A 26,253-nucleotide genomic window follows, 5' to 3' on the forward strand; every position below is an offset into this window, starting at 1 on the left:
CCATGTGAAGGATTCAAAGTTAGATCCGAGGGCAAAGAAAGCTCTCTTTATGGGAATCACTTACGGGTGAAGGGATTTCGTCTTTGGTGCTAGACACAAAGAAAATGATCATGTAGAGAGATGTTACCTTTGATGAATCGCCACATTGAAAAAGGTAGCGAGATGAAGATATTCAGACAAGCGATACTCCACAAGGTGGAGTGTACTCCAAAACAGTGGAGTTTGAGCAGATGGGGATTTGCCGAGTTAATAAGTCTAATTCTCCAGCCACAATGGAGGAATTAGAGGTTGAAGAGGTTCGACCCAAGAACCGTTAAGTACACTGAAACGATTGCGATTGCAAGGCCAAGGAGAGAAATTCGTAAACACGCTCGATTCTTGATATGGTGGCCTCACGCCTTCCGTTGTTGATGATGATATTCCTATCACTTATCAAGAAGCAATGCAAAGCTTAGAAAGTGATAAATGGAAAAGCGCCATGGATGAAGAAATGCAATCTCTCCTGAAGAACAATACTTGGGAGTTGGTGCAATTACCGAAAGGTAAAAGGGCAATCGGATGCAAGTGGGTATTCGCAAAGAAAGATGGATCTCCTAGCAAGAAAAATGTTCGCTACAAGGCAAGGTTGGTAGCTAAAGGCTACGCTCAGAAGGAGGGAATTGACTACAATGATGTATTTTCCCCTGTTGTGAAGCATTCCTCCATTAGAATTTTGTTGGCCTTGGTAGCACAGTTGAATTTGGAGCTAGCTCAACTTGATGTTAAGACGGCTTTCTTGCATGGTGAGTTAGAAGAGAGATCTATATGACTCGGCCGAAGGATACACAGATCTTGGTGGTAGAAATTGGGTTTGTAAGTGAACAAATCGCTATATGGATTGAAGCAATCCCGAGGCGATGGTACAAGCGATTTGATAGCTTTATGAAAAGCGATACACAAGAAGTAAATATGACAATTGTGTGTATTTGCAAAAGCTACATGACGGATCTTTCATTTATCTACTCTTGTATGTTGATGATATGTTAATCGCTTCGAAGAGCCAAACAGAGATAGATAAGCTGAAGGCTCAGTTGAATCAAGAGTTCGAGATGAAAGATCTAGGTGAGGCCAAGAAGATTCTCGGCATGGAGATAAGTAGAGATAGACCGAGAGGCAAGCTTTGTTTAAATCAGAAGCAATATCTGAAAAAGGTATTACAATGTTTTGGTGTAAATGAAAACACAAAACATGTAAGTACCCCACTTGCTTCTCATTTGAAACTTAGTGCTCAATTATCTCCGAAGACTGAAGATGAAAGAGAATATATGGCGAAAGTCCCATATGCTAATGCAGTTGGGAGTTTGATGTATGCGATGGTGTGTCTGCGGCTGACATTTCACAAGTTGTTGGAGTTGTGAGCGGTATATGCATGATCTGGAAAAGGACATTGGCAAGTCAGTGAAATGGATTCTACGGTATCTTCAAAAACCGTAGATGTTGGTTTAGTTTTGAGCGGGATGAAGCACTTGGTCGGTTTGTAGTTGGATATGTTGATTCCGACTTTCTTTGGTGATTTAGATAAACGTCGTTCAACTACGGGTATCTGTTTACTCTTGCGAAAGCCCCAGTGAGTTGAAGTCTACCTTACGATCTCTGATGGTATGTCTACTCTGAAGCAGAATATATGGCGATTCTGAAAGTCATTAAGGAGGCTATTTGGCTTAATGGATTGTTGAAAGACTTGGGAGTTGTTCAAAGTCACATTAGTCTATATTGTGACGATCAGGCGCTATCCATTTAGCGAAAAATCAAGTCTATCATTCAAGAACCAAGCATATCGACGTAAGATATCACTTTGTGCGGAAGTCTTTGAAAAGGAAAATTCTACTTGAAGATTCCGGCGGCAGATAATCCCGCAGATATGATGACTAAGGTGGTAACAACAATCAAGTTTAATCATTGTTTGAACTTGATTAACATCCTAAAATTTGAGCACCTTCAGGTGTATGGCGCTCGAGGCGCATTTGGAGGCACTACAAAAGATAGCTTTATCGAATTTGGGGAGTTGAAGGAAGTATGTGAAGATGTGATTATCCTAATCAAATCTTCAAGGTGGAGATTGTTGAAAAGTCAAATTAAAAAAAAATGGGTGTTGAAAAGTCAAAATTGGGAGGTGCAAGTGGCACCGAAAGAAAAAATGATAGGCAAGTTGTTTAAAGTTGAATGGGATAATTGCAACTTTGGTCCCTAATTTTTTAGGCCATTTGCAAGTTAGTCCCTGAACCTCAACTATAAATAGGCCTAACCATTTCTCATTTCAACCATCCCAACCAATCTTTCTCTCTTAGTTTTCTCTCTTCTCCCATTTGAGAATTCTTAAGGAATTCTATTTGTTTGTAATATTTTGGAGATAGTAAAGTTATCATCTGGTGTTAGTGCAGAGGCGTAGGTATAATTTACGAACCTCGTTAAAACTCTTGTGTTCTTTTTGTCCTATTTTTCTTTCAATATTTGAGGGTATAATAGTAGTATTTAATTGTGCTATTAAATTACGTTAGAAGGAATATTCTGACTAAGGAAAGACTTGGTATTTAAGAGATCCTTGTGATCCACCTCTCTTCCCTGGGAATTGAACTTTGTGTGATTTTTTAGTACAATAATTTACACGCTTCCGACCCTATTGGAACAACAGAGAAGTGGAAGGAGGACATCCAGAAGCTTTTCGACATAAAAACGGTTGTAAACAATGTGTAAGTAATCAGACATACTTTAACTAATCGATATTGAATGAAGGTAACGAGTTTTAAGACAACGGAAATCGTGGTACCTGTGTATCATGTGGTTGCCCCGCAGAAAATGGAATGCATGGGATTCCGTTTAGTGGCTGCAACAAGAAACTAAAGGGATTGTTGTCTACGATAACGGTTCGGCATAAATTTTTCGATAAGCAGGAGAGGTCTTTCACATGTTCCCGAAACTCACTGTAAAATATCAGAAGAAAATCACGAAGAAGTCGATTGATTATGCATCTGATACAAAGGAAAGCACAAATTCGCTTCTAGAACATCAAAAACCTCGCACAAATACGGAGTGTTGGGTACTAAAATTAGTTCCTTCATGTTTAAGGTACCAAAATTTTAATACAAAACCTTATCAATGCATTCCTTACATACAAATGTGACCTTAAGACAGCCTAAAATTCAATGAAATCCTACATAAAACTCGATAATTCGAAGTTGAACTGATGCTCATTTTACGTAAACGAGAATTTATACATGTAACTCAAGAAACAGCTTCAACACGTGTAGATTTTTGCCCTCATGGATTTCCGCGGCAGAAGAATCTCCGGATAGTATCATGATCAAGGTCCATTTAGTATAACATAGGGAATGAAATGTAAAGAACCATTACTAGTATAATTTCTGACACAAAGCACAAGTTTGCTTCTAAAACATCAAAAGCCTCACACAAATACGGAGTTTTCGGGTACTAAAACTAGTTCCTTCATGTTTCTGATTCCAAAATCTTAATACAAAACCTTATCAATGCATTCCTTGCATACAAACATTACCTTAAGATGGCCTAATACCTGATGAAATCCTACTTGAAACTCGAAAATTCGAAGTTGAACTGATGCTCGTTTTACGTAAATGATAATTTATACATGTAACTCAAGAAACAGCTTTAACACATCTAGATTTTCGCCCTCATGGATTTCTGGGGCAGAAATATCCCCAAAAAGTATCATTAGCATAACATAGGCAATGAAATGCAAAGAACCATTAGCAGTATAATTTCCCATCTACAAAACCGAGAGAATGAAGGCCGGAAGATCATAGAAAGAGCATATGAAAGACGTGGTACTTACGTACAAATTGTAGAAGGCCTATAAAGTCGATGACTAAACCGATTTTCCGCATCAATTCTGTCAACAAGCGGTCTAGCATAGCCTGTGGAGGATTGGAGAAACAAATAAAAAGGATGAAAATGAATGAAAACAAAACAATGTTTAATAGTGCGCAAACCTTCAAGGCCAGCAGTGAATAGAACAAGTTCAGCAAATTCACTTAGTTGATTCAAGAATTCTTGCAATCCCGGGCGCTCGAACACTGTAACGTAGCTGATCTTAGGTTTGCCTTCGAATTCCTTCAAGGATCAAAGCACACAAATGACAAAAGAGGAAAAGAAGTAAAAAAAGAGTGGAGCTTTGAACGGCGGCCAAAAATAGGCTTGCCAGCTGCCCAGATGACGACAAAAGAGGGAGAGAGCATAGGCTTGTTGACAGTAAGGGGTAGACGGCGTCGATCAACAATAAAAATATCTAATATTTATAAAGAAAATAATTTTGTTGACACATCAGCGTAATTTAATAGTATTAGTCATGCACATAAAAAAATATTAAGTTGACTTACAATTTTTAATTTAAAAATCAATTAAATAAAAAATTAAATATCAAATAAATATAAATTATAATTAACACTTTTGAATTTATAAACTTATAAAAATATAATTAAAAATTCACTAAAATTGTTGATATATCATAAAATATTAAAATATATCAACAAATGATTGAAATAATAATAGAATTCTTTCGAATATATTTGAATCCAGTTTAAATCTTATAGTTAGTTTGAATAAAATTTCCCTTATATCGTAATATTGATAAAGTTATTTGTATTTATCCTAAAATATATATAATTTTTAAAAATATATTTACATACTTTTAATAATTAAATTTAAATAAAATATATTTTAATTATTTTATTTAATTCAAAACGAATGGAGAGTATTAAGCTAAAATTACCACTAAACAATAAATATTAGATATATAATATTTTAAAAAATTAAATTTATAATTAAATTTTGGACCCATAAAATTACTGCTTAACTATTAAGCTAAAGTTACCCTATATATAGTTTCTACATTCCATCGAAACTAACCGTAAAAAGAAACAAAACCTACCTTCCCGCCATTAGTTCCCTTAATTTAGAGAACTTCATGGCTGCCACCGCCGCAGATTCCGCCGCGCCCACCATTTCCGCCGCCGACACGACGACACATTTGGCCGATTTAAAACACGATGCAATCGCATCCGAAATCGAAATCGGAAACCTAACGATCAACGAGAGCAATAATAAGTTCTTTCATGATCCTGAAAGCTCCAACATTAAAACCGTATACATTCTTGAATCTAGAAATTTTTAGTTTTTTGTTTAGTTTGATCGAGAGATTTAAGATTTTGAGTCGTAATTTTGTTTTTCAGATTACGTCAGGGGATACGCCGTACGTATCGGCATTTACGTTTGAGGAATTGAATTTGTTACCAGAATTATTGAAGGGGTTATACGTTGAGATGAAATATGAAAAGCCTAGTAAAATTCAGGCAATTAGTTTGCCAATGATTTTGAATCCTCCTTATTTGGATTTAATTGCTCAAGCTCATAATGGTTCTGGAAAAACTGCTTGCTTTACTCTCGGAATGTTATCTCGTATCGATCCGAAATTAAAAGCTCCTCAAGCATTCTGTATTTGTCCTACCAGAGAATTGGCCATTCAGGTTTAGTTTCTACCGATTTGAATTTTCAAATTGGATTTTTAGTTATGATCATTGATTTTTAGTTTCTATGGATTTGAATTTTCAGTTATGATCATTTACTTCGGGTTATGTTTGGTTATTTTGATTATTAAGGTTTAGTTTCTATTATTTTAGCTTTTATGAATTTGAATTTTCCATGTTTTAATGAAATTTGACTTTTATTTATGATGATTGATTTTGGGTGGTTATTTTGGTTATTTAAGTTTAATTTTTATGAATTTCAAACTTTTGTTGTGATCATTAATTTCGGATTATTTTGGTTTAATTTTAATGAATTTGAATTTTCGATGTTTTAATAAAATTCAACTTTTAGTTGTGATTATCAATTTTTGAGTTATTTTAATTATTTCGGTGTAGTTTTGATGTTTTAATGAAATTTGACTTTTAGTTATGATTATTGATTTTGGGTTATTTTGTTTCTTCAAAGTTTAATTTTATGAATTTGAATAAATGAAATTCGATTTTTAGTTATGATTATCGACTTTGAATTATTTTAGTTATTTGAGTCTAGTTTTTATGAATGAATTTAAATTTTCGATTTTTAATGAAATCTGGTTTTTAATTATGATCATTGACTTTTTTTTTAATGAAATTCGAGCTTTGGGTTTATTTTGTGTAGAATCTGGAAGTGCTTAGGAAGATGGGGAAATATAGTGGGATAACTTCAGAATGTGCTATTCGAGCGGGATTTGGAAATGAATTTCATAAGGTCAAGGAACAATCTATTAGGCCGCCTATTACATCTCAAATAGTTATCGGCACCCCGGGCACTATTATTCATCAGATACGTGCTAATAAATTGAGTTTGAGTTATCTCAAGATTCTTGTGTTGGATGAGGCTGATCACATGCTTGCAGAGGTAACCTATGCTTTACTAGTTTATTTTTTGCTTGGAATTTGTAATTTAGAGTTCTCTTGTTTTCTGTATTAATGCTTTTGTTTAGAGCTTCGCTTGGTTTATCTATGATTAAAAGTGTTTGTAGGTCGGATTTAAACATAAATACTAACATATTTTATACTTGTTTAAATTTAAGTTTATCTAAAATATGGATTTAAAATTTTTTCTAAGCCTGTTTATATTTGTAGAAGGTTAACCCAAACTCATTTTAAATCTAAAGGTGTGTTTATAAATCAAGTCAGGTTAAATTTAAGTCAGGCCAAACTTAGTCACGATATTAATCTATGGTTTAATGATTTATTTTTGCTTGGAATTTGTAATTTAGAGTTCTCTTTATTTTTTCAATTAATGCTGCTTTTTTAAAGCTTTACTTGGTTTATGTATGACTTGATTTTGTATGGTAGTATTGATTTTCCCTCCCTTGTAAGTATGTTTGTTGGTAGAAGTATCATGGAGGTTCATATGTTAGGAGTTAAATTGTATTTTGATTCTTCTACTAAAAAATAGACAAATTAGAGTAAATTGGTCCTTTTTTTAAAAAAATTACATCTATTTGTACTATTAAAAACTGGCGTATGTAACATGGCGTCCACATTTACCTCATGTTGAAGTAAAATGATCAGTTTTCAACAGCAAAAATGGATGAAATTTTAAACTAAATGACCAGTTAGATTAATATGCCCATTTTTTTAGTAGAGATTGCAAAATGCAATCCGACTCTTAGTATAGGGCCTACATATTGCTTTTACCTATGTTTGTTTATTGCATTAATCAAAATGCCCGCCTTCTGATTGATTTTGGAAGAATGGACATTGCTTTAATCATGTTGTTCAATCATATGAACTTACTGTTGATCATCATGGACATTTGTTTGCTACAGGATGGATTTAAAGGTGATTCTGTGGACATAATGAGCAAGATTCGATGTGTCAATCCTCAGTGTCAGGTTTTTATTTCAGACATATATTCTAAATGTTATTTATTTGGTCTAGGATGCATATGTTAAGATTGTTAATATTTTGATGCTAATGATGTTTTGTCTGTAATAAGTGATTTTGCATGCTTAGTGATGGATTGAATGTCTGGTTTTGAATTAATCTTTAGGTTCTCTTCTTTTCTGCCACATTCAATGAGACTGTTAAAGAATTTGCTGCAAAGACAGTTAAAGGAAATCACAACCAGTTATTTGTGAAGAAGGAAGAACTATCATTACAGTCGGTGAAACAGTACAAAGTGAATTGTCCTGATGAACTTGCTAAGGTTATGGTGATCAAGGACCGAATTTTGGAATTCGGAGAGCGCGTAGGACAGACGATAATATTTGTACGCACCAGGAATAGTGCAATAACGTTGCACAGGACCCTTGTTGAAATTGGTTACGATGTTACCACAATTCAAGGTGCTCTCAAGCAAGAAGACCGAGACAAGATAGTGAAAGAGTTTAAAGATGGGTTGACTCAAGTCCTTATTTCAACCGATCTTCTTGCTCGGGGTTTTGATCAAGATCAGGTATCGTTTCCCTTTTGATCAATCTTTTTCGAGTTGCCAACATCTTAATACTGTATATATCTGCAGGTCAATTTGGTGATCAACTATGACCTTCCTGTGAAGCATAACCATCCTACGGAACCTGATTGTGAGGTTTACATGCATAGAATTGGCAGAGCAGGACGATTTGGCCGCAAGGGTAAGTTGTCGAAATGATTGAACCCTTTTGCGTCTCGTCCTTATGTTAAAACATCATGTACATGGATTTGCAGGAGCTGTGTTCAACTTGCTATGCGGTGATGCAGACGAAAAGATAATGACCAAAATCGAAAAACATTTCGGCACGGAAATAGCAGAGGTAAGCCCTCTCATGTCTATGATGTGTGCATTATCTAAATTTTGTTTTTCCTTTTATGCTTTTTCATTTTCATGTTATTATGGATGCAGGTTCCTGACTGGAGAAATGAGGAAGACTTTGTAGTTGCTCTTAGATCAGCTGGTTTACTGTAACCAAAGCTTGAAATTTGGAATAATTTTGGAGTTTAAAATTTACATGTTGGGATTTTTGGAGGACATTTTGGGAATTTTAGGTAAATTTTGTGCTTGGATTTTTCATAATTTTACATTTTGGCATGAAATGATAGATAAAGGTTTATAAATAAAAACATTATAGCCGAATCGAAATTTTTTCAAAAAAAATTAAACGAACTGAAATATTTTAATTAATTCAGTTGATTAATCGAATTAAATAAAATTTATATGTTTATGTTTTGTTTTCTTGGTTAAAACAAATATAAAACATATAAAATATAAATTGATAATGTTCATTTAACGAATTAAATGAATTAAAACTATTTATAATTTGTATTATTAATTATTAAGTTCGGTTAATTACACAATTTCAAACTGAATTAACCGATAATCAAACTTTCAAAAATCTTGAATTAGATTGATTTGGTTGATTAATTCAATTTTAACGAAATTTGAGCACCCCTAAATTTTGAGTTCTTGCCCTATACCTTTATTAGAAGGATTTGTGCTTGAACTCAAAACGAACCAATTTAAAAAATTGAATTAGTTCACTTGAACTCAAGCAATTCAAATTTGAAATAACCCAAAATTGAAATAACTAAAACCCGAAATAAAAAATCAGTCTGCTTTGTCCAACACGGATACCAATGTTAAAGCTAAAAATAATAATTGATTTGAGGAGAAAATTTACAAAATTCTGAAAGAAACATAAAACATTCAAACAAGATTGCAAGCCTATAAACAAAGATACACTAAGAATGAACAATTTTTTTTTTATGTGGATCTAAATACATAAATGATTTACCTAATAGAATAAGAGATAGCATTGCATTAATCCATTTGCAAAACATCGTTGGCGTTTATCGACGGAATTCAGATGCTATCTGTAAAATTTATGATACCTTTGGACGGAGATCAAACGGAAAGTACATGTAACGAATCTCTTTCTTCCTACGCTGACCAACTAGAAGAAGGGATCCCTTGCTTTTGAAACCATTCGGGCATGTGGAACCGATCATAAAGAAAAGGTCTCACGTCTTTCTGTAGAGAAAGGTGCTTGAGAAGTGGAAGGAGGACATCCAGAAGCTTTTCGACATAAAAACAGATGTAAACATTGTGTAAGTAATCAGACATACTATAACTAATCGATATTGAATGAAGAAAACGAGTTTTAAGACGACGGGAATCGTGGTACCTGTGTATCATGTGGTTGCCCTGCAGAAAATGGAATGCATGGGATCCCATTTAGTGGTTGCAACAAGAAACTAAAGGGATTGTTGTCTACGATAACGGTTCGGCATAAATTTTTCGATAAGCAGGAGAGGTCTTTCACATGTTCCCGAAACTCACTGTAAAATATCAGAAGAAAATCACGAAGAAGTCGATTGATTATGCATCTGATACAAAGGAAAGCACAAATTCGCTTCTAGAACATCAAAAACCTTGCACCAATACAGAATGTTCGGGTACTAAAACTAGTTCCTTCATGTTTAAGGTACCAAAATTTTAATACAAAACCTTATCAATGCATTCCTTACATACAAATGTGACCTTAAGACAGCCTAAAACCCAATGAAATCCTACATAAAACTCGAAAATTCGAAGTTGAACTGATGCTCATTTTACGTAAACGGGAATTTATAAATGTAACTCAAGAAACAGCTTCAACACGTGTAGATTTTTGCCCTCATGGATTTCCACGGCAGAAGAATCCCCGGAAAGTATCATGATCAAGGTCCATTTAGTATAACATAGGGAATGAAATGTAAAGAACCATTACTAGTATAATTTCTGACACAAAGCACAAGTTTGCTTCTAAAACATCAAAAGCTTCACACAAATACGGAGTTTTCGGGCACTAAAACTAGTTCCTTCATGTTTCTGATTCCAAAATCTTAATACAAAACCTTATCAATGCATTCCTTGCATACAAACATTACCTTAAGATGGCCTAATACCTGATGAAAATCCTATTTGAAACTCAAAAATTCGAAGTTGAACTGCTGCTCATTTTTCGTAAATGATCATTTATAAATGTAACTCAATCAACAGCTTTAACACATCTAGATTTTCGCCCTCATGGATTTCTGGGGCAGAAGTACCCCCAAAAAGTATCATTAGCATAACATAGGCAATGAAATGCAAAGAACCATTAGCAGTATAATTCCCCATCTACAAAACCGAGAGAATGAAGGCCGGAAGATCATAGAAAGAGCATATGAAGGACGTGGTACTTACGTACAAATTGTAGAAGGCCTATAAAGTCGATGACTAAATCGATTTTCCACATCAATTCTGTCAACAAGCGGTCTAGCATAGCCTGTGGAGGATTGGGGAAACAAATAAAAGGATGAAAATGAATGAAAAAAAAACAATGTTTAATAGTGCGCAAACCTTCAAGGCCAGCAGTGAATAGAACAAGTTGGGCAAATTCACTTAGTTGATTCAAGAATTCTTGCAATCCCGGGCGCTCGAACACTGTAACGTAACTGATCTTAGGTTTCCCTTCGAATTCCTTCAAGGATCAAAGCACACAAATGACAAAAGCTATCGTGTAAATAGCAAGGCATTTAGAGTAGAGAATTGATTATTCATATGAAACCTTGTCTGAAGATACACATTCAAGTTCAAACCACTTCAATCCAGCATCCGTTGCTTGACTGCGAAGGGCCGGTGGAAGACTAGATGTCTCATACGCACATACTAGAGTTTCATCCAAGTCGAGAACTACCTGCAGGAGCAATGATTAGACGTAGAACATCGGTGATACATCGTTGCACAAAACCTCAAGAATCGAGAGGTCCTCCTTTTACATCTATTGAAATACTAAACATCACACAAGTAAAGCTCTTCAATAGCCATGGTTTTACCCCGAGAGAGCGCCGCTCTAATCGCTCTTCAACGCAACGACTAGAGAAAAGAATTCCTCGCTTGTGTGATGTTTTGCATATCAAAATCTCCCAAGTAATAAATCATTTTAGTATTTCTTTTTTCAAGGTTAAATTGAATAAAGGCTAAAACTCTAAGTTCATAATTTTAATTTCTTTGTGAAATGCTTATCTACTTCTTCAAACAACTTAATTTTCAAAGCAAATTAAGTTTAACAAATTCTAATTTTTTTCTAACAATAAAGAAATGAATTTTTTTAAAGCGGTAATTGAAATTCTAACACCATTTCTATGAAATTGCATTTTTATTGCGTAATTTAAAGAAAATAAATCTGACTAAAAATGAAAACAATTTCTTACGGTGAGTTTTTCGATTCGGTCTTCGTCAACGGGAACGGGTGAGTCCAAAACGGCAGCGATCTCGACTGTAGAGGGACACTCGATCTCGACCGAGTCAACGACTGGCAAGGGCTTAAAACGGTGCGTAGAAGACGAAGTCGTCGTCTTCGTCTCCGTCGTCGACGAAGAAGAAAGCAAAGGATATTGACCTACGGCTCTGATGATCTGAGCGAAGATCTGAAAGAAAAAAGCAAGCCAATTCAAAAGCGCCCTCCATACTTGCAGCGACCGAGGCGTATACACCTCGGCCCGAGTCAACTCAGCCATTCGCAAATATCGAACGATTCACGATACACAAAAAAAAACCAAACAGATAACCGGCGAGGAAGAGGAAGGGAGCGCTTATCCTGCACAGTTAACCGGAACCGGACCGGTTCGTTAAATACGGTTAGCCCTTTAAAAAATAAAGAGTTTTTCTTCACATTTGGTTTAAAGAGGCTTTCTTTTTTCCTTTTATCAGAGGATGTGGTCATGGTGGTGAATGGTGATTCGAGAAAGTGAGTTTACCCACGCGCTCTGTCAAGCGAGTGAGTAGTTATTTTTACCTTTTCAGCGTATTATTTGGGGTTAATCATTATGGGGTTTAATTATAACATTTCCTTCTATTTTGTTGAAGTTTGTGATTTAATCCCTTTTCTTTAATTTGGCATAATTTGGTCCTTATAATATCATTACGGTCCAAATTGATAACACTGTTTGTTGTTGATGTAAGCAATGGTGAGAATTTTTTAAGCATGCTCAAACACATTTTAATGCAGAAGAACGTCGATTTAAGCATGCTCAAACACATTTTATCCTTTTTTTTTTTAAAGAATGAGAGAAATTATGGATAGTTCTAGGGTAAAAAAATTTTTAAATAGACTGTTGAAAGGTAAAAGTATCATAAAGCCCTCGTTAGTAGGAGTTAAATTGCATTTTTATCCCTTCTACTCCAAAAATGGTCAGATTAGTCCCTATAAGTTAGATCAAATAATAAATTGGTTCTTTTTATTAAAAAAATTCATCTATTTGTATTGTTAGAAACTAATGTGATTGAAGAAATAATCAAACAGTAATATGTCGATCATACATTAATTATTTTTGCTGCTTCATAAAAAAAATCTTTAGTATATTAGAGTAATTTGTAAAACGTTTGACAAGTACCAAATCGAACAAAAATAAGATTACGTATCAAATTAAGAAAAATAGTCAAGTTCATGTACCAAATTGGACCCCCAAAAAGTTTAAATACCAACAGCAAAGTGTCAAGTTTAGATACCAAATCAAGAAAAAAGTGTCGAGTTTAGGTACCAAATTGAACCAAAAAGATTTAAGTACCAAATTTAAAAAAAATATCAAGTTCAGATACCAAATATGATATTAAACCATAATATAATGGTTCCTATTATATAAATTTAATTTTGAAAAGGAAATAGAAAAGGAAATAAATTCCACGCGCTGTGGAGAAAGTGAAATAAAAAAAAAATAGGACATTTTCAGTGGATCGAAGCAGCCAATGAGAAGAGACAATGCTCGGTTCTTTAAGACACACAATTCTCCGCTCATTATTTTATGTCAGCAACGAATCTATTGTGTTTAAAGCTACATTGATATGATTGCACATTTTACATGGAAATAGATTTTACTCTACAATCTTATTAATATTAATTTTATATAAAATAAATAGATTGTCCAATCTCATTTTCATCCCTCTAAATTTTAATAAAAAATATTGTTTTTTTCAAAATTAATATAATAATTTTTTTATTTTTCGATTTTTCTACTAGAACGAGCCCAAAAACTTATCTTCCACATTTTATGGGCCTATTAAGGTGAGAAATTATTTTACGAACTATTCTCACCACATTATCTATGGTCTCTTTCTAATTATTTAATGACATTTCAACAATTTTTTCTATGTCAATGACACGTAATTTTTATATTTTTTATCTTGAACCCTAAATCTCATCTTGACCCCAAAATATTAAACTTGAATATCTTAAACCCTAACATTGAAATCAAAACTAAACCCTAAACTTGAATCCTAAACCCAAAATATTAAACTTCAAAATTCAGACCCTGAATCTTGAGCTCTAACACTGAATACTAAATCTTAAACTCGAACCTTAAATTATTTGAGTTACGGTTTGATTTTGATTTTAGAATTAGGATTCAAGATTTTGGGTTTGGAATTCAAGGTTCAAAGTAAAAAAAAATACAAAAGTTATGTGTCAACGACATGAAAAAATTTGTTGGAATGTCATTAAATAATTGGGAAGGAACCATGGATAATATAATGAGAAGGATTCATAAAATAATTTCTCCGTTAAGAGGATAGATACTGACCACAAGTTTTAAGCTGCTCCATACCTAGGCAATAATCCAACCTTTAACCACTTATAAATCAATTTTTTACAAAATTATAATTACTATAATTAATTGAGCAACATCAATTTTAATTAAAACCAAATTCCATATCTTGAAATTTTTGTAATATAAATAAATATATTTTAAAATATCCTAAAACCAAATTGACTAAAATAAGCTTCATCTAGAAAGAGAATAAAAAAATTATTTATTATATAACCAGACATTAAGAATTTATAATTTTTTAAAAAATTGGAATATTCTTTGCATATATTTGCTTAGATAATGATGATTTTGTCAGCATCTCATTTTGGACTTCAGCTTGCTTTTAATGGAAATTATTGTTCATAAAAATAAAAATAAAAATAAAAATAATTAAATTTATGGGTTTTCGGTTTAATCATAGTCTCAATCCCTATACTATTCAAACTTTTAAAATTTAGTCCATTTACTTTTAATTTCATAAGTCTAATTTAAAATAAGAGGGACTAAATTCCAAAGGTTTAAAAATACAGGGACTAAGATTCAAATTTAGACATTTATTTTTCTTGAACAAGGTCCATGGACTTATCTCTTAATTGACAATGACTTTTTCTTCCTTTCTTTTTAGGGACTTCTTTTTTATTTTATTTTTGGTTGGTCAAAATTCAACCATTTATTTATGATTTTTTTTTAATTTCTAAATTTAATATTAATTGACAACTATTATTATTGTCCCTACACAAGAATTGCTTTAAGCATAACTAGTTCTTGTAAACTTATATGCCACTTTGCTTAAACTAAACACAATCGAATTAAGTGTTTTTTAGTATCAAAATTTATCGGATTTGACATCTAAATTTATTCTAAATATGAAATTAAAAAAATTGTAAAAATAATTTATAATATGCCATGCCATTAAGTGTTTATATCGATTATTATGTTCAGTTGTAACGTCATATGTCATGTCATCACTTATCATACATTAAGGGCTTTAATAGGAAAGATAATTCTGAATACTTAATTGATTATTACTTTGTAATTAAAACCTCAATTGGGTATGGTTTTTAATTAGGACTCAATCGATTAATTATTGATTTTTTGAGAGCTTTTTAATCATTTAACCTTTTTAATAATACCAAGCTTTTTTTAAATATATATACAATAAATTAGAGAAGTGTACTTTCCTTGTTTCTCTCTTTGCTTATTTATTCTCCTAATAAGATTCACATGGTTTTGGGCTGACAAAACTATGACTCTTTCAACCTTATTGTCTACAAAGGAATTGAAGATTGAAAGATACTTTCGAGTAATTTAGTTCGAATCAATTTATACTTAAATATTTTTAATTTGAGTTAATTTTGAGTTCAAGTCACTCCAGTTTGAAGCTTTTGCCGTTTAAGTCAAGTAATTACCGATTATTATTGTTTCCTTTTGCCAAGCTTTTGCCGTTTAAGTCAAGTAATTACCGATTATTATTGTTTCCTTTTGCCTTAATTCTTTCAAGTTTGGATAAGTTGGATTCAAACCGGTAAAAGTACTATAGAGACCCTTATACTAAAGTTTAGATTATATTTTACCTCTTCTACTCAAAACATGGGTAGATTAATTCCTGTGCATTAGATCAAAGAACAAACTAGTATTTTCTGTTAAAAATTGACACTTGTATGTCAACATGAAACACACATGACACGCCATAAGTCATTGTCTGGTTTTTCTGTTACCTAATTCAATTTTTAACAATAGAGCTAAATGAAGATTTCAATAGAATGACTAATCTGCTTTTTGATATAATGTACAATAACTAATTTACCTATTTTTTGACTAAAGGGAAGAAAATACAATCCGACTTTTAGACAGAATATAAGAACCTTCATGATACTTTTATCATTCAAATCAATTCATGGACTTTTTACGATCAAATTGAGTCGATTTTAATTTTTGGGTTCAAATTTTTGGAATCGTGGTCCATCGTTGACTCTTTAACGTGTACATAAGTATATACGTACGTACGTACAGTCATTGGTATTTAACAGTTTCAATCAATGAACAAAATGATTTTATTGTATCTTTTTTGTTGTCACTCAAAACAAAGTAGAGAGGATTGGGGAAAAAAAAAGAAGACTTGGTGAACAGTTTTGTACAAAAAAAAATGTGAATAAATATGAAGTGTGATTCGGTTTTTTTTTTTTTTCACTATACATAAAACCAAAATTGAAATCTGAAAATATACTCGGCTCATAAGATATCGATCGATGAATGTGTAATATACTCACCGAAATTGTCGTTCCTCCAGCCATTCGGCGAGTTCCGGTTTAGTACGAGTGAGAAAGCCAGGGATGTTTTAATGCCTCCCTCGCATTTGGCCGCCTTCGAGGATTCATCTCAAGCATATGTCTAATGAAATCGATGAACAATACGTCGGATACTTGAAGATGATGCTCCAACGAAGACTCCTCGGAAATTAGGTACTCCAGTTGGTCCGTTTCCTGAATAGGCAGAAAAAGAAAACGGTATAAGTCCAATAAGACAAGTTCTATCATTGGAAGGAAAACGATGAACGGACCTCGTTTATATGGTACAAGTCGTATTCTTTCGTGAAATACTTGTATGTCTCTTGCCCATTCTCCAACATCTCCATATCGATGGGACCGAGCATTCCGACCATCCGTGCAAGGATCATCACGACCGCATCATTTGGAAACAAGACCTATAAAAGTAAACATGTACTTAAAATGAGTAATGGGTTAGACTTGAAATCCATCATCGAAACGAATCCATGATAAATCTTAGACATACGTCCCCAGAACATAGCTCAGCAAGGATACATCCGAGAGACCAGAGGTCAATCTTCTGGTCATACGGGAGGCCAAGGATGACTTCCGGGGCTCTATACGAGCGAGATTGAACATATAGACATAGATTGTCAGTCAGGAAACAACTACTTCCAAGATCAATAATCTTTATCTCACATCTTCTATAACTTTTGATAAGAATATTCTCGGGTTTTAGATCACAGTGAATAATTCCCAACTCATGTAAGTAATCAAGCGCCTCCAAACACTGACGAGTTATGACCTGTCCGAGAGAATAAAAACAGCAAATTACTCGAGATATACCTAAAGCCTTATCACTTATAAGTAACTCTTGGCTAGCTGGTTCGAACAAACCTGTAACCTGCTGATCGTAAAATAAGCTTCTCCGCCGGATTCTTGATTGAATTTCTGGAATTCGTACAAGTTTGCTCGGAGAAGTTCACATACAATGAAAAGATGCTCCTAGATCGATTTTGCATAAGTCATAAAGAGATCGTTAGTATTAACAAACACTAACGAAATGGTTTCTCGAGAAACTCGAAACAACATGGGGTACCTGATGATAGAAGTAGTCATAGAGGCGCAAAATGTGGTACTCATCTCCGGGGTCGTGCTTATTAACAAGCTTTAAAAGTTTGATTTCATCCAAACTTTGGTCGAAAAAATCTTTGTCATTTTTAATGATCTTCAAACAAACGTCGATTCCCATAAGAAGATCATGCGCTTGAACGACCTTACTAAAAGCAGCTGAACCTAGGTATTCCGTTACGTAATATCTTCCAGCAATGACACTATTTAGCACAATAGGCAGGTCCTTGTTTTCTTCGAATCCAGTCCTTCTTTTCCTATGAATGATTCGTAAGTTGAATACTTCATATTCATCCTCATTCGAGTACATTAGAAGTTCGTCTGTAGCATCAACCTCTTCATTTGTAGCAACCTGAGGTTCATTGAGTTCTCCATCTTCAACTTCGTTAGTATCAATTGTATCGGGCAATAAACTTTTCTCGGAAATCTTGTTCACTAAATTGGAATCACCTATGAACCCATCAATCCAATCATTCGAAACCCTTTTGGCCGTGTAATGGTTTGTTTTCGATATACATTCGGAAGTTCCATTATAATCCGTGATAACATCACCAGCAACCTTTACCTCAAAATCATCAAAATTGGTTCCTTTCGAGCCTATACAGCCAAAGTTCAAAGGATTTTCATCGTAAGCACATTCCTTCAACTCCGGTACAATGTCATTGTCACCTTCAAGCCCGTTACATTTACCGAAACAATAATAATCCATAACTCGAATATCATTTTCTCCGTCTATACCGGTCATATTAAAAAGGCACGGCTTGTCCAAGTAATCAAGGCCATCTTCAGTTCCAAATCCTTCGGATTTGTCATACGAACTCCGTGTATTATCAAGTTGCTTCTCCATTTCCAAAGTCGTGACAAACTTATCTTGACTCGGACAGCCGTAGAAGTCAGACCCCGCGAAGCAGGGAGTCATGAAGTCATCTTCATCTTTCTCCTCATGCCAAAACAAGTCGTTCTGCATTTCAAAATCGGGATAATCCCGAGCCGTCCCGAATTGAGATAATCGATCCGACGATGTATCGGAATTGGCCTGAGATGCAGAATTAAGTCCATATGGATTCACAAATTCTGCAAAAAATGAAAATTTTTACACAATTGGACTAACATTCATCCCCAGCAGCCACCTAGACATTGAAAAATATAACCAAAACAACAACAACAAAAAATAATTTCAGTGTTACAAAATCCCTTAAAACAAATCTACAACATGTAATGTTTTGGTAAAAGTATCATAGAGACCCCTATAGTAGGAGTCAGATAACATTTTACCCCTCCACTCAAAAAAAAAAAAGAGCAAATAAGCCCCTATACATTAGATCAAAGAGCAATCTAGTCCTTTCTATGTCTGAATACGTATCGATTTCGATTTTAAGATCGATATATGTTATAAAGATCATTCAACTTTAATGTTAATTAAGATTAAATTTTTAGAAAACCAAAATTAATTAAATCATTAAAAAATAAAAAAAATTTAAAAGCTTTATGTTTTTTTGCCTTACCTGAAGAGCAAACATCACTAGAAGAAGACCTCAAGCTAACGAATTCATCGCCATCGGAACCCGACCCATCACCGGACTTCTCTTTCTCATCCTCCTCCGATCGTCGGGTTGTCGCCGGAATCCTCACCGGCGGTGGCATCGGGAACAAGAACTTCTCGAAATCAAAAGCACCCATTTTTTCCCCATCTTCGTTTTTCTCTATCATATCTTGTTGAAGAGCTTTCTCGGCTTCTTTTAAGCCGTTTTTCCTTAAAAACTCCATTACAGCTTTAACATCGAAGCTCACTTCCATTGAAAAAAAAATAAAAACAGCAATTCTCCTCCCCCTCTCTCAAGTGTTGATTTAGGAGGTGCAAGTGTGGAAATTAAGTGAATTTGGAGGGTCAAAAGTGGAAAACGACATGGACAAAACACCATGTTTCAGGTTCTGCATGTTCTGTTTTTCTTTTGGGTGTGAAACTTGAAAGGCAAAGAACGCAGAGAGAGAGAGAGAGAGAGAGAGATGTTCCTTATTACCAACTTTGAAAAGTGGACGGAGCTGACATAAGGGTTTAAGTTGGGTTTTCAATTTTTTTTTTCTGTGGGCCCTAATTTTCATCATTTAGACAAGTGGATGAATCAGACTCATACACGTGGATGTCAAGATTGTTCTTTTCTTCATTACATATTTCTGTCACATTTTAAATTAATTTATTTTAATTAAAACTCAACTTTAAGCTCGGTTGATATTAACATTGTTATAAATATAAGAGGATATGAATTCAAGTACGTTGAAAATGAGTTACAGCTAATTCTAAACATTGTATAAAAAAAAAAGTTAAATAGATGGTTGAACTAGTTGAATCAGATATCGATTCTCAATTTAACCGTCTTGTTCAAACAACCTTGAGTCAAACCATTGATGCTTGGTTCAACCAGTTGGATCGATTTAATTTCCAATTCAATAATAATTAAACAAACAATTAAAAATTCATAAAACCAAATCAACTATTGATGTTTATTGGTTCCCAAACAATTTGATCTATACCGTATCTATACTTCCGATCGAACTAGCCCAGTCCAATTCTAAAATCACTACTTAAACATCTTTCGAGATACATGAATCAAATTATACATACATGTCAAATGTGATCCACATTTTTTTATATTTTTAATCCACATGTTTTAAATATAATACACGTCATACTAAAACTAACATTTACTATAAAATAATCTAATTAATACAATATTAATATTTTAAAATTTAAATTTTAATTAATTTAAGGATATTTTTTTTTATTGAAAGTCAAGTGGTCATTTAGGGACCATAGCATATTCATTGCCCACTTCCTTTTTCCTTCACTTTGCTTTTTTGACTTTTTTACCTTCAAGTTTTTTTTAATTTTATTTATTAATTTTAAATTAGGAATAAAGCTTTATTACCAGACAAAAAGAGTAACTTGATATAATTAAACCACTGTTTTTTTATTCTTAAAAAGGGTCATTAATTTAAAAATAAAGTGTCATAATCAATGTTTGAATTTTGAACCTAAAATGAAAGCTTCCAAACAAAGGAAAAGAGATATTTCCCCATTTTTATAGAAAAAATTTAAAAGAGCATTATATAATTGTCAAATTTATCTTATATTTTAAAGAGAGAAATTAATGCATTAATCATTGTCAAATCTTGAGATTTTATAATATGGAAGTTGGATTCAATAATTAAAGTTTTATTAATACATTTTGTTATAATAATAGAGATTAATATTAACAAAAAAAATTAAATATGGATTTTTTTGCCACATTTGTAGTTTAATTTAATAAATCAATTAAATTGTCGATTGAGCCTTAACTCTATCGGTATGTGTATTATTATTGATATAGGAAGACAGGTATTCGAGTGCGTTGAAGTATATTATCATTTTATTTAAGGGGTTATGAATAGTTTTAAAAAATCAAATTTTATTTAACTTAAATAATTATATGTGAAATTGAAATTTGAGCTATACATAAAGGGTAGAACATTCGATTTTTTTATCTTTTTTTTTATGAAACTGATTTAAGTATTTAACTGGACGAATTAAAGTTCAAGAATTTAAATAATCGAATCGACTTTAAATCGATTGGTTCGATAGGTTAACCAACTTTAATTATTGGACTTGAATAAAATATAAATATGTTTTAAATCATTAAAAATATATTAAATTAAGTTGGTTTTTTAGGTCAAATCCGTCAGAAAATTTAAAAACCGATAACTGATTGAAATAACCAACAAAGTTGAACCCATAACCAGAAAAACCGCACAACCCGTCAAAACCAGTTAACTAAAAATTACTCTCCCTTGATAGCATAAAGAATTCAAATTCATACATAGAAAAATTATATAAAGAAACTTAATCAATCAACTCAAATTGTTAGATTTCATATTAAATTAAGCTCGAGTTAAAAAACCTGAAACTTAATTAAATTGAATAAATTTTAAATTCAAATTTTAAATTGAATTTAAATTTAAACTCTAAATTTTAAACTTTTAGAATTCGATTTTTATTCTATTATACCCTATTATAATTGATTATTTTGGTGTGTGGACCCATTGGTTATTTATTTTATTGGTACAACCTACTTTTCATGGGGTCATGGGCACATGAATAATAATTAAAAAAGAAAAATTCTAGCTCATGCCATGATGAAATTTACCTTCTTTCACCATGAATAGTGTGACAAAAACAGCCTTTTTTTTTTCACTTTTTAAGTTTCTTTTCCATGTGACCCATAAAAATAAAAGTATGTTTTGAATTTTAATTTATTTTCCCCCACTTATTTCCCCTTTTATAATTATTCCCACCTTTCACTTTTTTTTTCCCTTTTTAAAAGAATTCTTATTTTATTTTAGATTTCAAATATCACCCAAAATATAAAAGAAAGTTTTTGATTTGAATAGAGCGTTAATTAAAATTCTTATTAAATATATATTTAGTATGAGTTTAAATTGCGTTACCCTTGTCCCGTACTTATAATGTCGTATTGAAAAACCCTAATTTTGAATTTTTGGTGAATGGCAACGAACTAATAAAATGCTTAAAACTAAAATATGATTTGAATAAATGTCATATTACATTAAATTAGACTAGGTGTCCAAAATTCCAACCTAAAAAAGGAGGTGTTAAATTATGTAGTAGGTGAGTTGGTCCAATATAGGACAATGTGTTTGGCCATAAATCCAACTCATTTGTGTCAAACTAAACCAATACTAACTAGCAAAGAGGTTGGTCAAATTTCTTTTCCAAATCTTTAATGGGTAAGATGTAGTTCATGATAATAATAATAATGTGAGATTGAATCTACCATGGATTTTGGATTTTTGCTATTTATTTTGAGTTTGGGTTCTTCGGATAATGATGAAATGTAGCATTAGGTTTTAGAGTTTTAAATAATTTTTTAATTGAAATTTTTCTTATTGAGAATATTTCAAATTTTATCTGAACCCCATCACATGATGTTTGACTTCAAGTTCAAATCATTTTAGGTTACTTCTTAAAATTATTTTAGACCTAATCAAATCAAGTTCTAATTATTTAAATTTATATTAATCAGGAGCTGGCAAGTGTCCCGGTCCCCCTAAAATAGAAAATTTTCATTTAAGCTTTTAATTTTTTTAAAATTTAAAATTAATAAAGGTAAAATTACACTTTGATCCTTTAAAATGATAAAAATTTGACTTAATCCTTTAAAAATTATAAATATATATACTATTCAAATGGTGAAATTACATTTTTACTATCGTCAAAAATTAAAATTTAATTTTAACCCCTACAAAAATTTTCTGCCTTCGTCCCTAATTATGTCATTATCATATAAGATCATATGTTTTATTTTTTATTTTTGTAACATTTTTTCAAAAATGGAGAAAGGTAAATAAAGAGGGAAAGTGAAAGATGTCAAAATCCCAATCTTTTCAAAATTAGAAGGACAAATTAAGACCCAACAAACTTTTTGGAGATGTATTAGGTAATGATAAATACTATTCTCCAATAGAATAATATTTCACATACCTAATATTATATAATATTAAACTATCATTATTTAATAATAAAATATAAATAATGAAACATGTTTTTATATTACAAGACAAACACATTAGTGTCATCATAAACTACTAAACAATATTAATGTATCCAACACATTAGGGTAAGGTAGGAGACAAGTTGATGAAGCAAGGAAAGGCATGGATGCTTTAATTACCCCACTTCATCTTAACTTTCATGTGAAGGCTTTTTTTCTTTTTTTCCAACTTCATTATTTTATTTTTTTAATATAATATTATTGTGAAAATTAAATTACTCGATTAGTATTTGATATATTATCTATAAATAGAATTTAAATGTGTTGTCTTCCGATCTTAATTGCGAAGTCTAAAAATTTTATTAATAATTTATTAGATAATTTTCGTATAATATTCCTCTCTTGCTTCCATAGAGAATCATTTATCATTCATTAAATAAAATCCCACTTTTGTTGAGTTACCCCACTCTTACTCTATATGGAATATGCATTGACCTATTGATTAATTTATATATGAGAAAGAAAATGATCTCCTCGTACAAATAAATTTTTTTAGGGGTGATTAAGATATGGGTTAAAAGTATGACGTGCTTGGTTGGATGGAAAAGTAGAGGGACGAGAGTAAAGAGTGGAAAAAACGGAAGGAAAATAAATTTTGGGTATGTTTGGTTGGAAAGAAATGCGAGAGGAAAGAAAATAGAATGGATGATCGTTTTCCATCTTAATGTATAAAAATCAATCATTCCAAATTAGAAGAATGTGAAGAAGTAAAAATGTTAGAGACGTGTACGTTAGTTCAAAATTATGCATTTTTCTAATATTCTATCTTTTTTCCTTCAATTTTTCAACTTTACCAAACAATTCATCGAATATTTTCCTTTTTTTTTCAATCATTTTAGTTTTTTACCCGTTTAATTTTTTTTTCCCAATTTTTTTCCACTATAATAAGCAAAGACTAAATTATTCCTAAATAAAAAAAAAAAGGACCCAAAAGCTTCAAGGAGTTTTGACTAAAAATGAATATAATTTGGGTTGATTCTTGATTATTATTTGGGCTAAAAACTACCCAAAACTGGCCCAACAAGCTTTAGTTATGGGCTAGGCTATAAGGTCACAAAATAGCTAGTCTTCTATTTTGATTATGCCACATTATAACAAAAATCTTGATCCTCCGTTGTTTGAACGTAGTTAAGGTCAACATTATAAAAGCTGGTTGGAGGAGCATATCTACGGTCCACTTGAGACATCAAAATGACCCAATTTTTTCAAAGTTTATTGTCTACCTAGCAGCTATGTTTGATTTTTAGTTTACCCATTGTCATTATTCCCGACAGTCCATTAGATTGATACTTTCTGTTAGCATGACTCTCAGTCATGCCTCATAATTAATTAATTAATTATTTTATTAAATTATAGAATAAAATTTTAAATATTACAATATGTTCTCTTCAGTATATTTAGAATTTAATATTTATACTATTATTTTTAGGAATATAGACATTCTATTTTTCAATTTAAGAAATTTAGGTTCATTTATAAATACCATTAAAATTCTTTTGTTAAATCTACTAGCGTGACGTATTGAAATTAGAAAAAAGATAATCACTTTATTTTCAGTATAACAAAAACATTACATTTATAAAATTAAATTTGGAATAATTGAAACATTAAATTCAAAGTAATATATAAAATTGAGAAATTATTAAAAAATATTAGCATAAAATTATGATTAAGAAAAGATAAATTTTATTTTGGGTAAACTAGATGTATAGTCACCAAACTATTAAATTTTTTTATTTTAAGCACTTGAAATAAAATATTTACAATTTAAGTATCCACGTTTGTCACTTCCGTTAAAACCACAAACAACGAGATGACGTGATGATTAAAAATTGGTATAATAATAAATTTAGCCCTCAATTTTTACATACTATATAAATTTAGTCATAATTTAAAAAAAATAACACTTAATATTTACAAATGATCTCAATTTAATTCAAATTTTAAAAATATAAAAATAAATAATTATTTTCAAAAATATAATAATAAAATTAAATTTTATATTAAATAATTAATTAAATAAAATAAAAATTCTCCACCATGTCCGTCTCCCTGTATTTATTTAATATTAATATTAAATATTTATTTTAGTAAAAGTGCGATTTTATTATTATATTTTAAATGTTACAATTGTAATTTTTTCATGGAGGTTAAGTTTCTACGGCCATTTCTTATAATAATATTTAAAACATTTATAATCAGGGCAGATCTAGAGGTTGGCAGGATCTGACCCCCTAAAACGGACAATTTTTATTTAGATTATTTTTAATTTATATAATTTACCCTAAAAAATAATTTTTTTAAATTTAATCCTATAAAAATTATAAAAATATAAATTATTACCATCATAAAAATATAAATTTTAATTTTAATTTGTCCTAGGTTGTCCCCAGCATACTATGTTGACATTGGAAGGGACAGACATGATGTTTACACAACTCAAACCTCAAATTGAAAGTGTGGAAAATAATTCCAAAAAGCAATGGAATAAATTGCAGGGAGCTTCCGATCGAGAAGATACGTAACCGGTGCTCAGCATTCATCCTGATCTCTATATATAGTTTATCTGCGGCATCCATGCAACGATCGCTCGCTCAAATTTCATTTTTTTTCTAGCATTTTTGAGCTTTAAAATTTCCTATATGAACGAGCCCATACTTGCATCAAAGAGAAGAAAGATGTCTCCCGGCCACATTCCATCGTTAAGGTCTCTTAGCTCTTCACTTCCCCTTTTTCATTCTCCACTTTTTAACGTTATAAACTAACCATCTTAATGGTTGTTTGTATCGTTGGCTTATCGCAGGATTAACAACGACAGCGTCACTAGTTTCAGCTTTCTGATGGGTGTATTCCTAGCTGTCATGAACCTCAATTTCCATCCCCAGCGTAATTTTGAATCTCCGTTTGAGACCCAAGGTGTGGTCATGCCCATGTTCGTCATCTGTATGCTCGTCTACTCCATAACTTTCTGCACTCCCTACTTCCCTGAAGTTATGGATCACATCAGCCTCCTAGCCGGAAGTCTTGCCACGGTTTTACTTACGTTTACCCTTTTCCCACCTCTAGGCTGGCTCATTCTTTTCATTTGGACCATTCACTTTGTTAAGCTAATATATCTGCAATTCGAAATGTTCGTCA

At 32.0% G+C, this 26,253-nt stretch overlaps 4 protein-coding genes across 4 annotated transcripts; 1 reads left to right on the plus strand and 3 right to left on the minus strand.

Moving 5' to 3' along the window:
• Window positions 1-2,685: 2,685 nt before the first annotated feature.
• On the minus strand, window positions 2,686-4,250 carry LOC108462265 (uncharacterized). The gene is made up of 4 exons (XM_053020389.1): window positions 4,221-4,250; window positions 4,005-4,125; window positions 3,848-3,929; window positions 2,686-2,960 (listed from the first exon to the last, which is right to left on the minus strand). The coding sequence occupies exons 1-4, from the start codon at window positions 4,248-4,250 to the stop codon at window positions 2,783-2,785; spliced, it is 411 nt and encodes a 136-aa protein (XP_052876349.1). The 3' UTR covers window positions 2,686-2,782.
• Window positions 4,251-4,869: 619 nt separating this feature from the next.
• LOC108463222 (DEAD-box ATP-dependent RNA helicase 38-like) lies at window positions 4,870-8,627 on the plus strand. The gene is made up of 8 exons (XM_017763164.2): window positions 4,870-5,155; window positions 5,244-5,537; window positions 6,196-6,435; window positions 7,355-7,420; window positions 7,579-7,983; window positions 8,050-8,161; window positions 8,235-8,320; window positions 8,410-8,627. The coding sequence occupies exons 1-8, from the start codon at window positions 4,979-4,981 to the stop codon at window positions 8,470-8,472; spliced, it is 1,443 nt and encodes a 480-aa protein (XP_017618653.1). The 5' UTR covers window positions 4,870-4,978; the 3' UTR covers window positions 8,473-8,627.
• A 516-nt stretch (window positions 8,628-9,143) lies between these two features.
• On the minus strand, window positions 9,144-12,244 carry LOC108461759 (uncharacterized). The gene is made up of 6 exons (XM_017761690.2): window positions 11,742-12,244; window positions 11,096-11,224; window positions 10,888-11,008; window positions 10,732-10,813; window positions 9,689-9,842; window positions 9,144-9,579 (listed from the first exon to the last, which is right to left on the minus strand). Exons 1-6 carry the CDS (start codon window positions 12,045-12,047, stop codon window positions 9,445-9,447), a joined length of 927 nt encoding a protein of 308 aa, XP_017617179.1. The 5' UTR covers window positions 12,048-12,244; the 3' UTR covers window positions 9,144-9,444.
• A 3,889-nt stretch (window positions 12,245-16,133) lies between these two features.
• LOC108461468 (DYRK-family kinase pom1) lies at window positions 16,134-19,545 on the minus strand. The gene is made up of 6 exons (XM_017761320.2): window positions 19,015-19,545; window positions 17,478-18,583; window positions 17,276-17,383; window positions 16,905-17,183; window positions 16,672-16,815; window positions 16,134-16,594 (listed from the first exon to the last, which is right to left on the minus strand). Exons 1-6 carry the CDS (start codon window positions 19,304-19,306, stop codon window positions 16,421-16,423), a joined length of 2,103 nt encoding a protein of 700 aa, XP_017616809.1. The 5' UTR covers window positions 19,307-19,545; the 3' UTR covers window positions 16,134-16,420.
• Between the last annotated feature and the right edge of the window lie 6,708 nt (window positions 19,546-26,253).

The sequence above is a fragment of the Gossypium arboreum genome, chromosome 10, assembly GCF_025698485.1.
Source record: "Gossypium arboreum isolate Shixiya-1 chromosome 10, ASM2569848v2, whole genome shotgun sequence".
NCBI lineage: Eukaryota > Viridiplantae > Streptophyta > Magnoliopsida > Malvales > Malvaceae > Gossypium > Gossypium arboreum.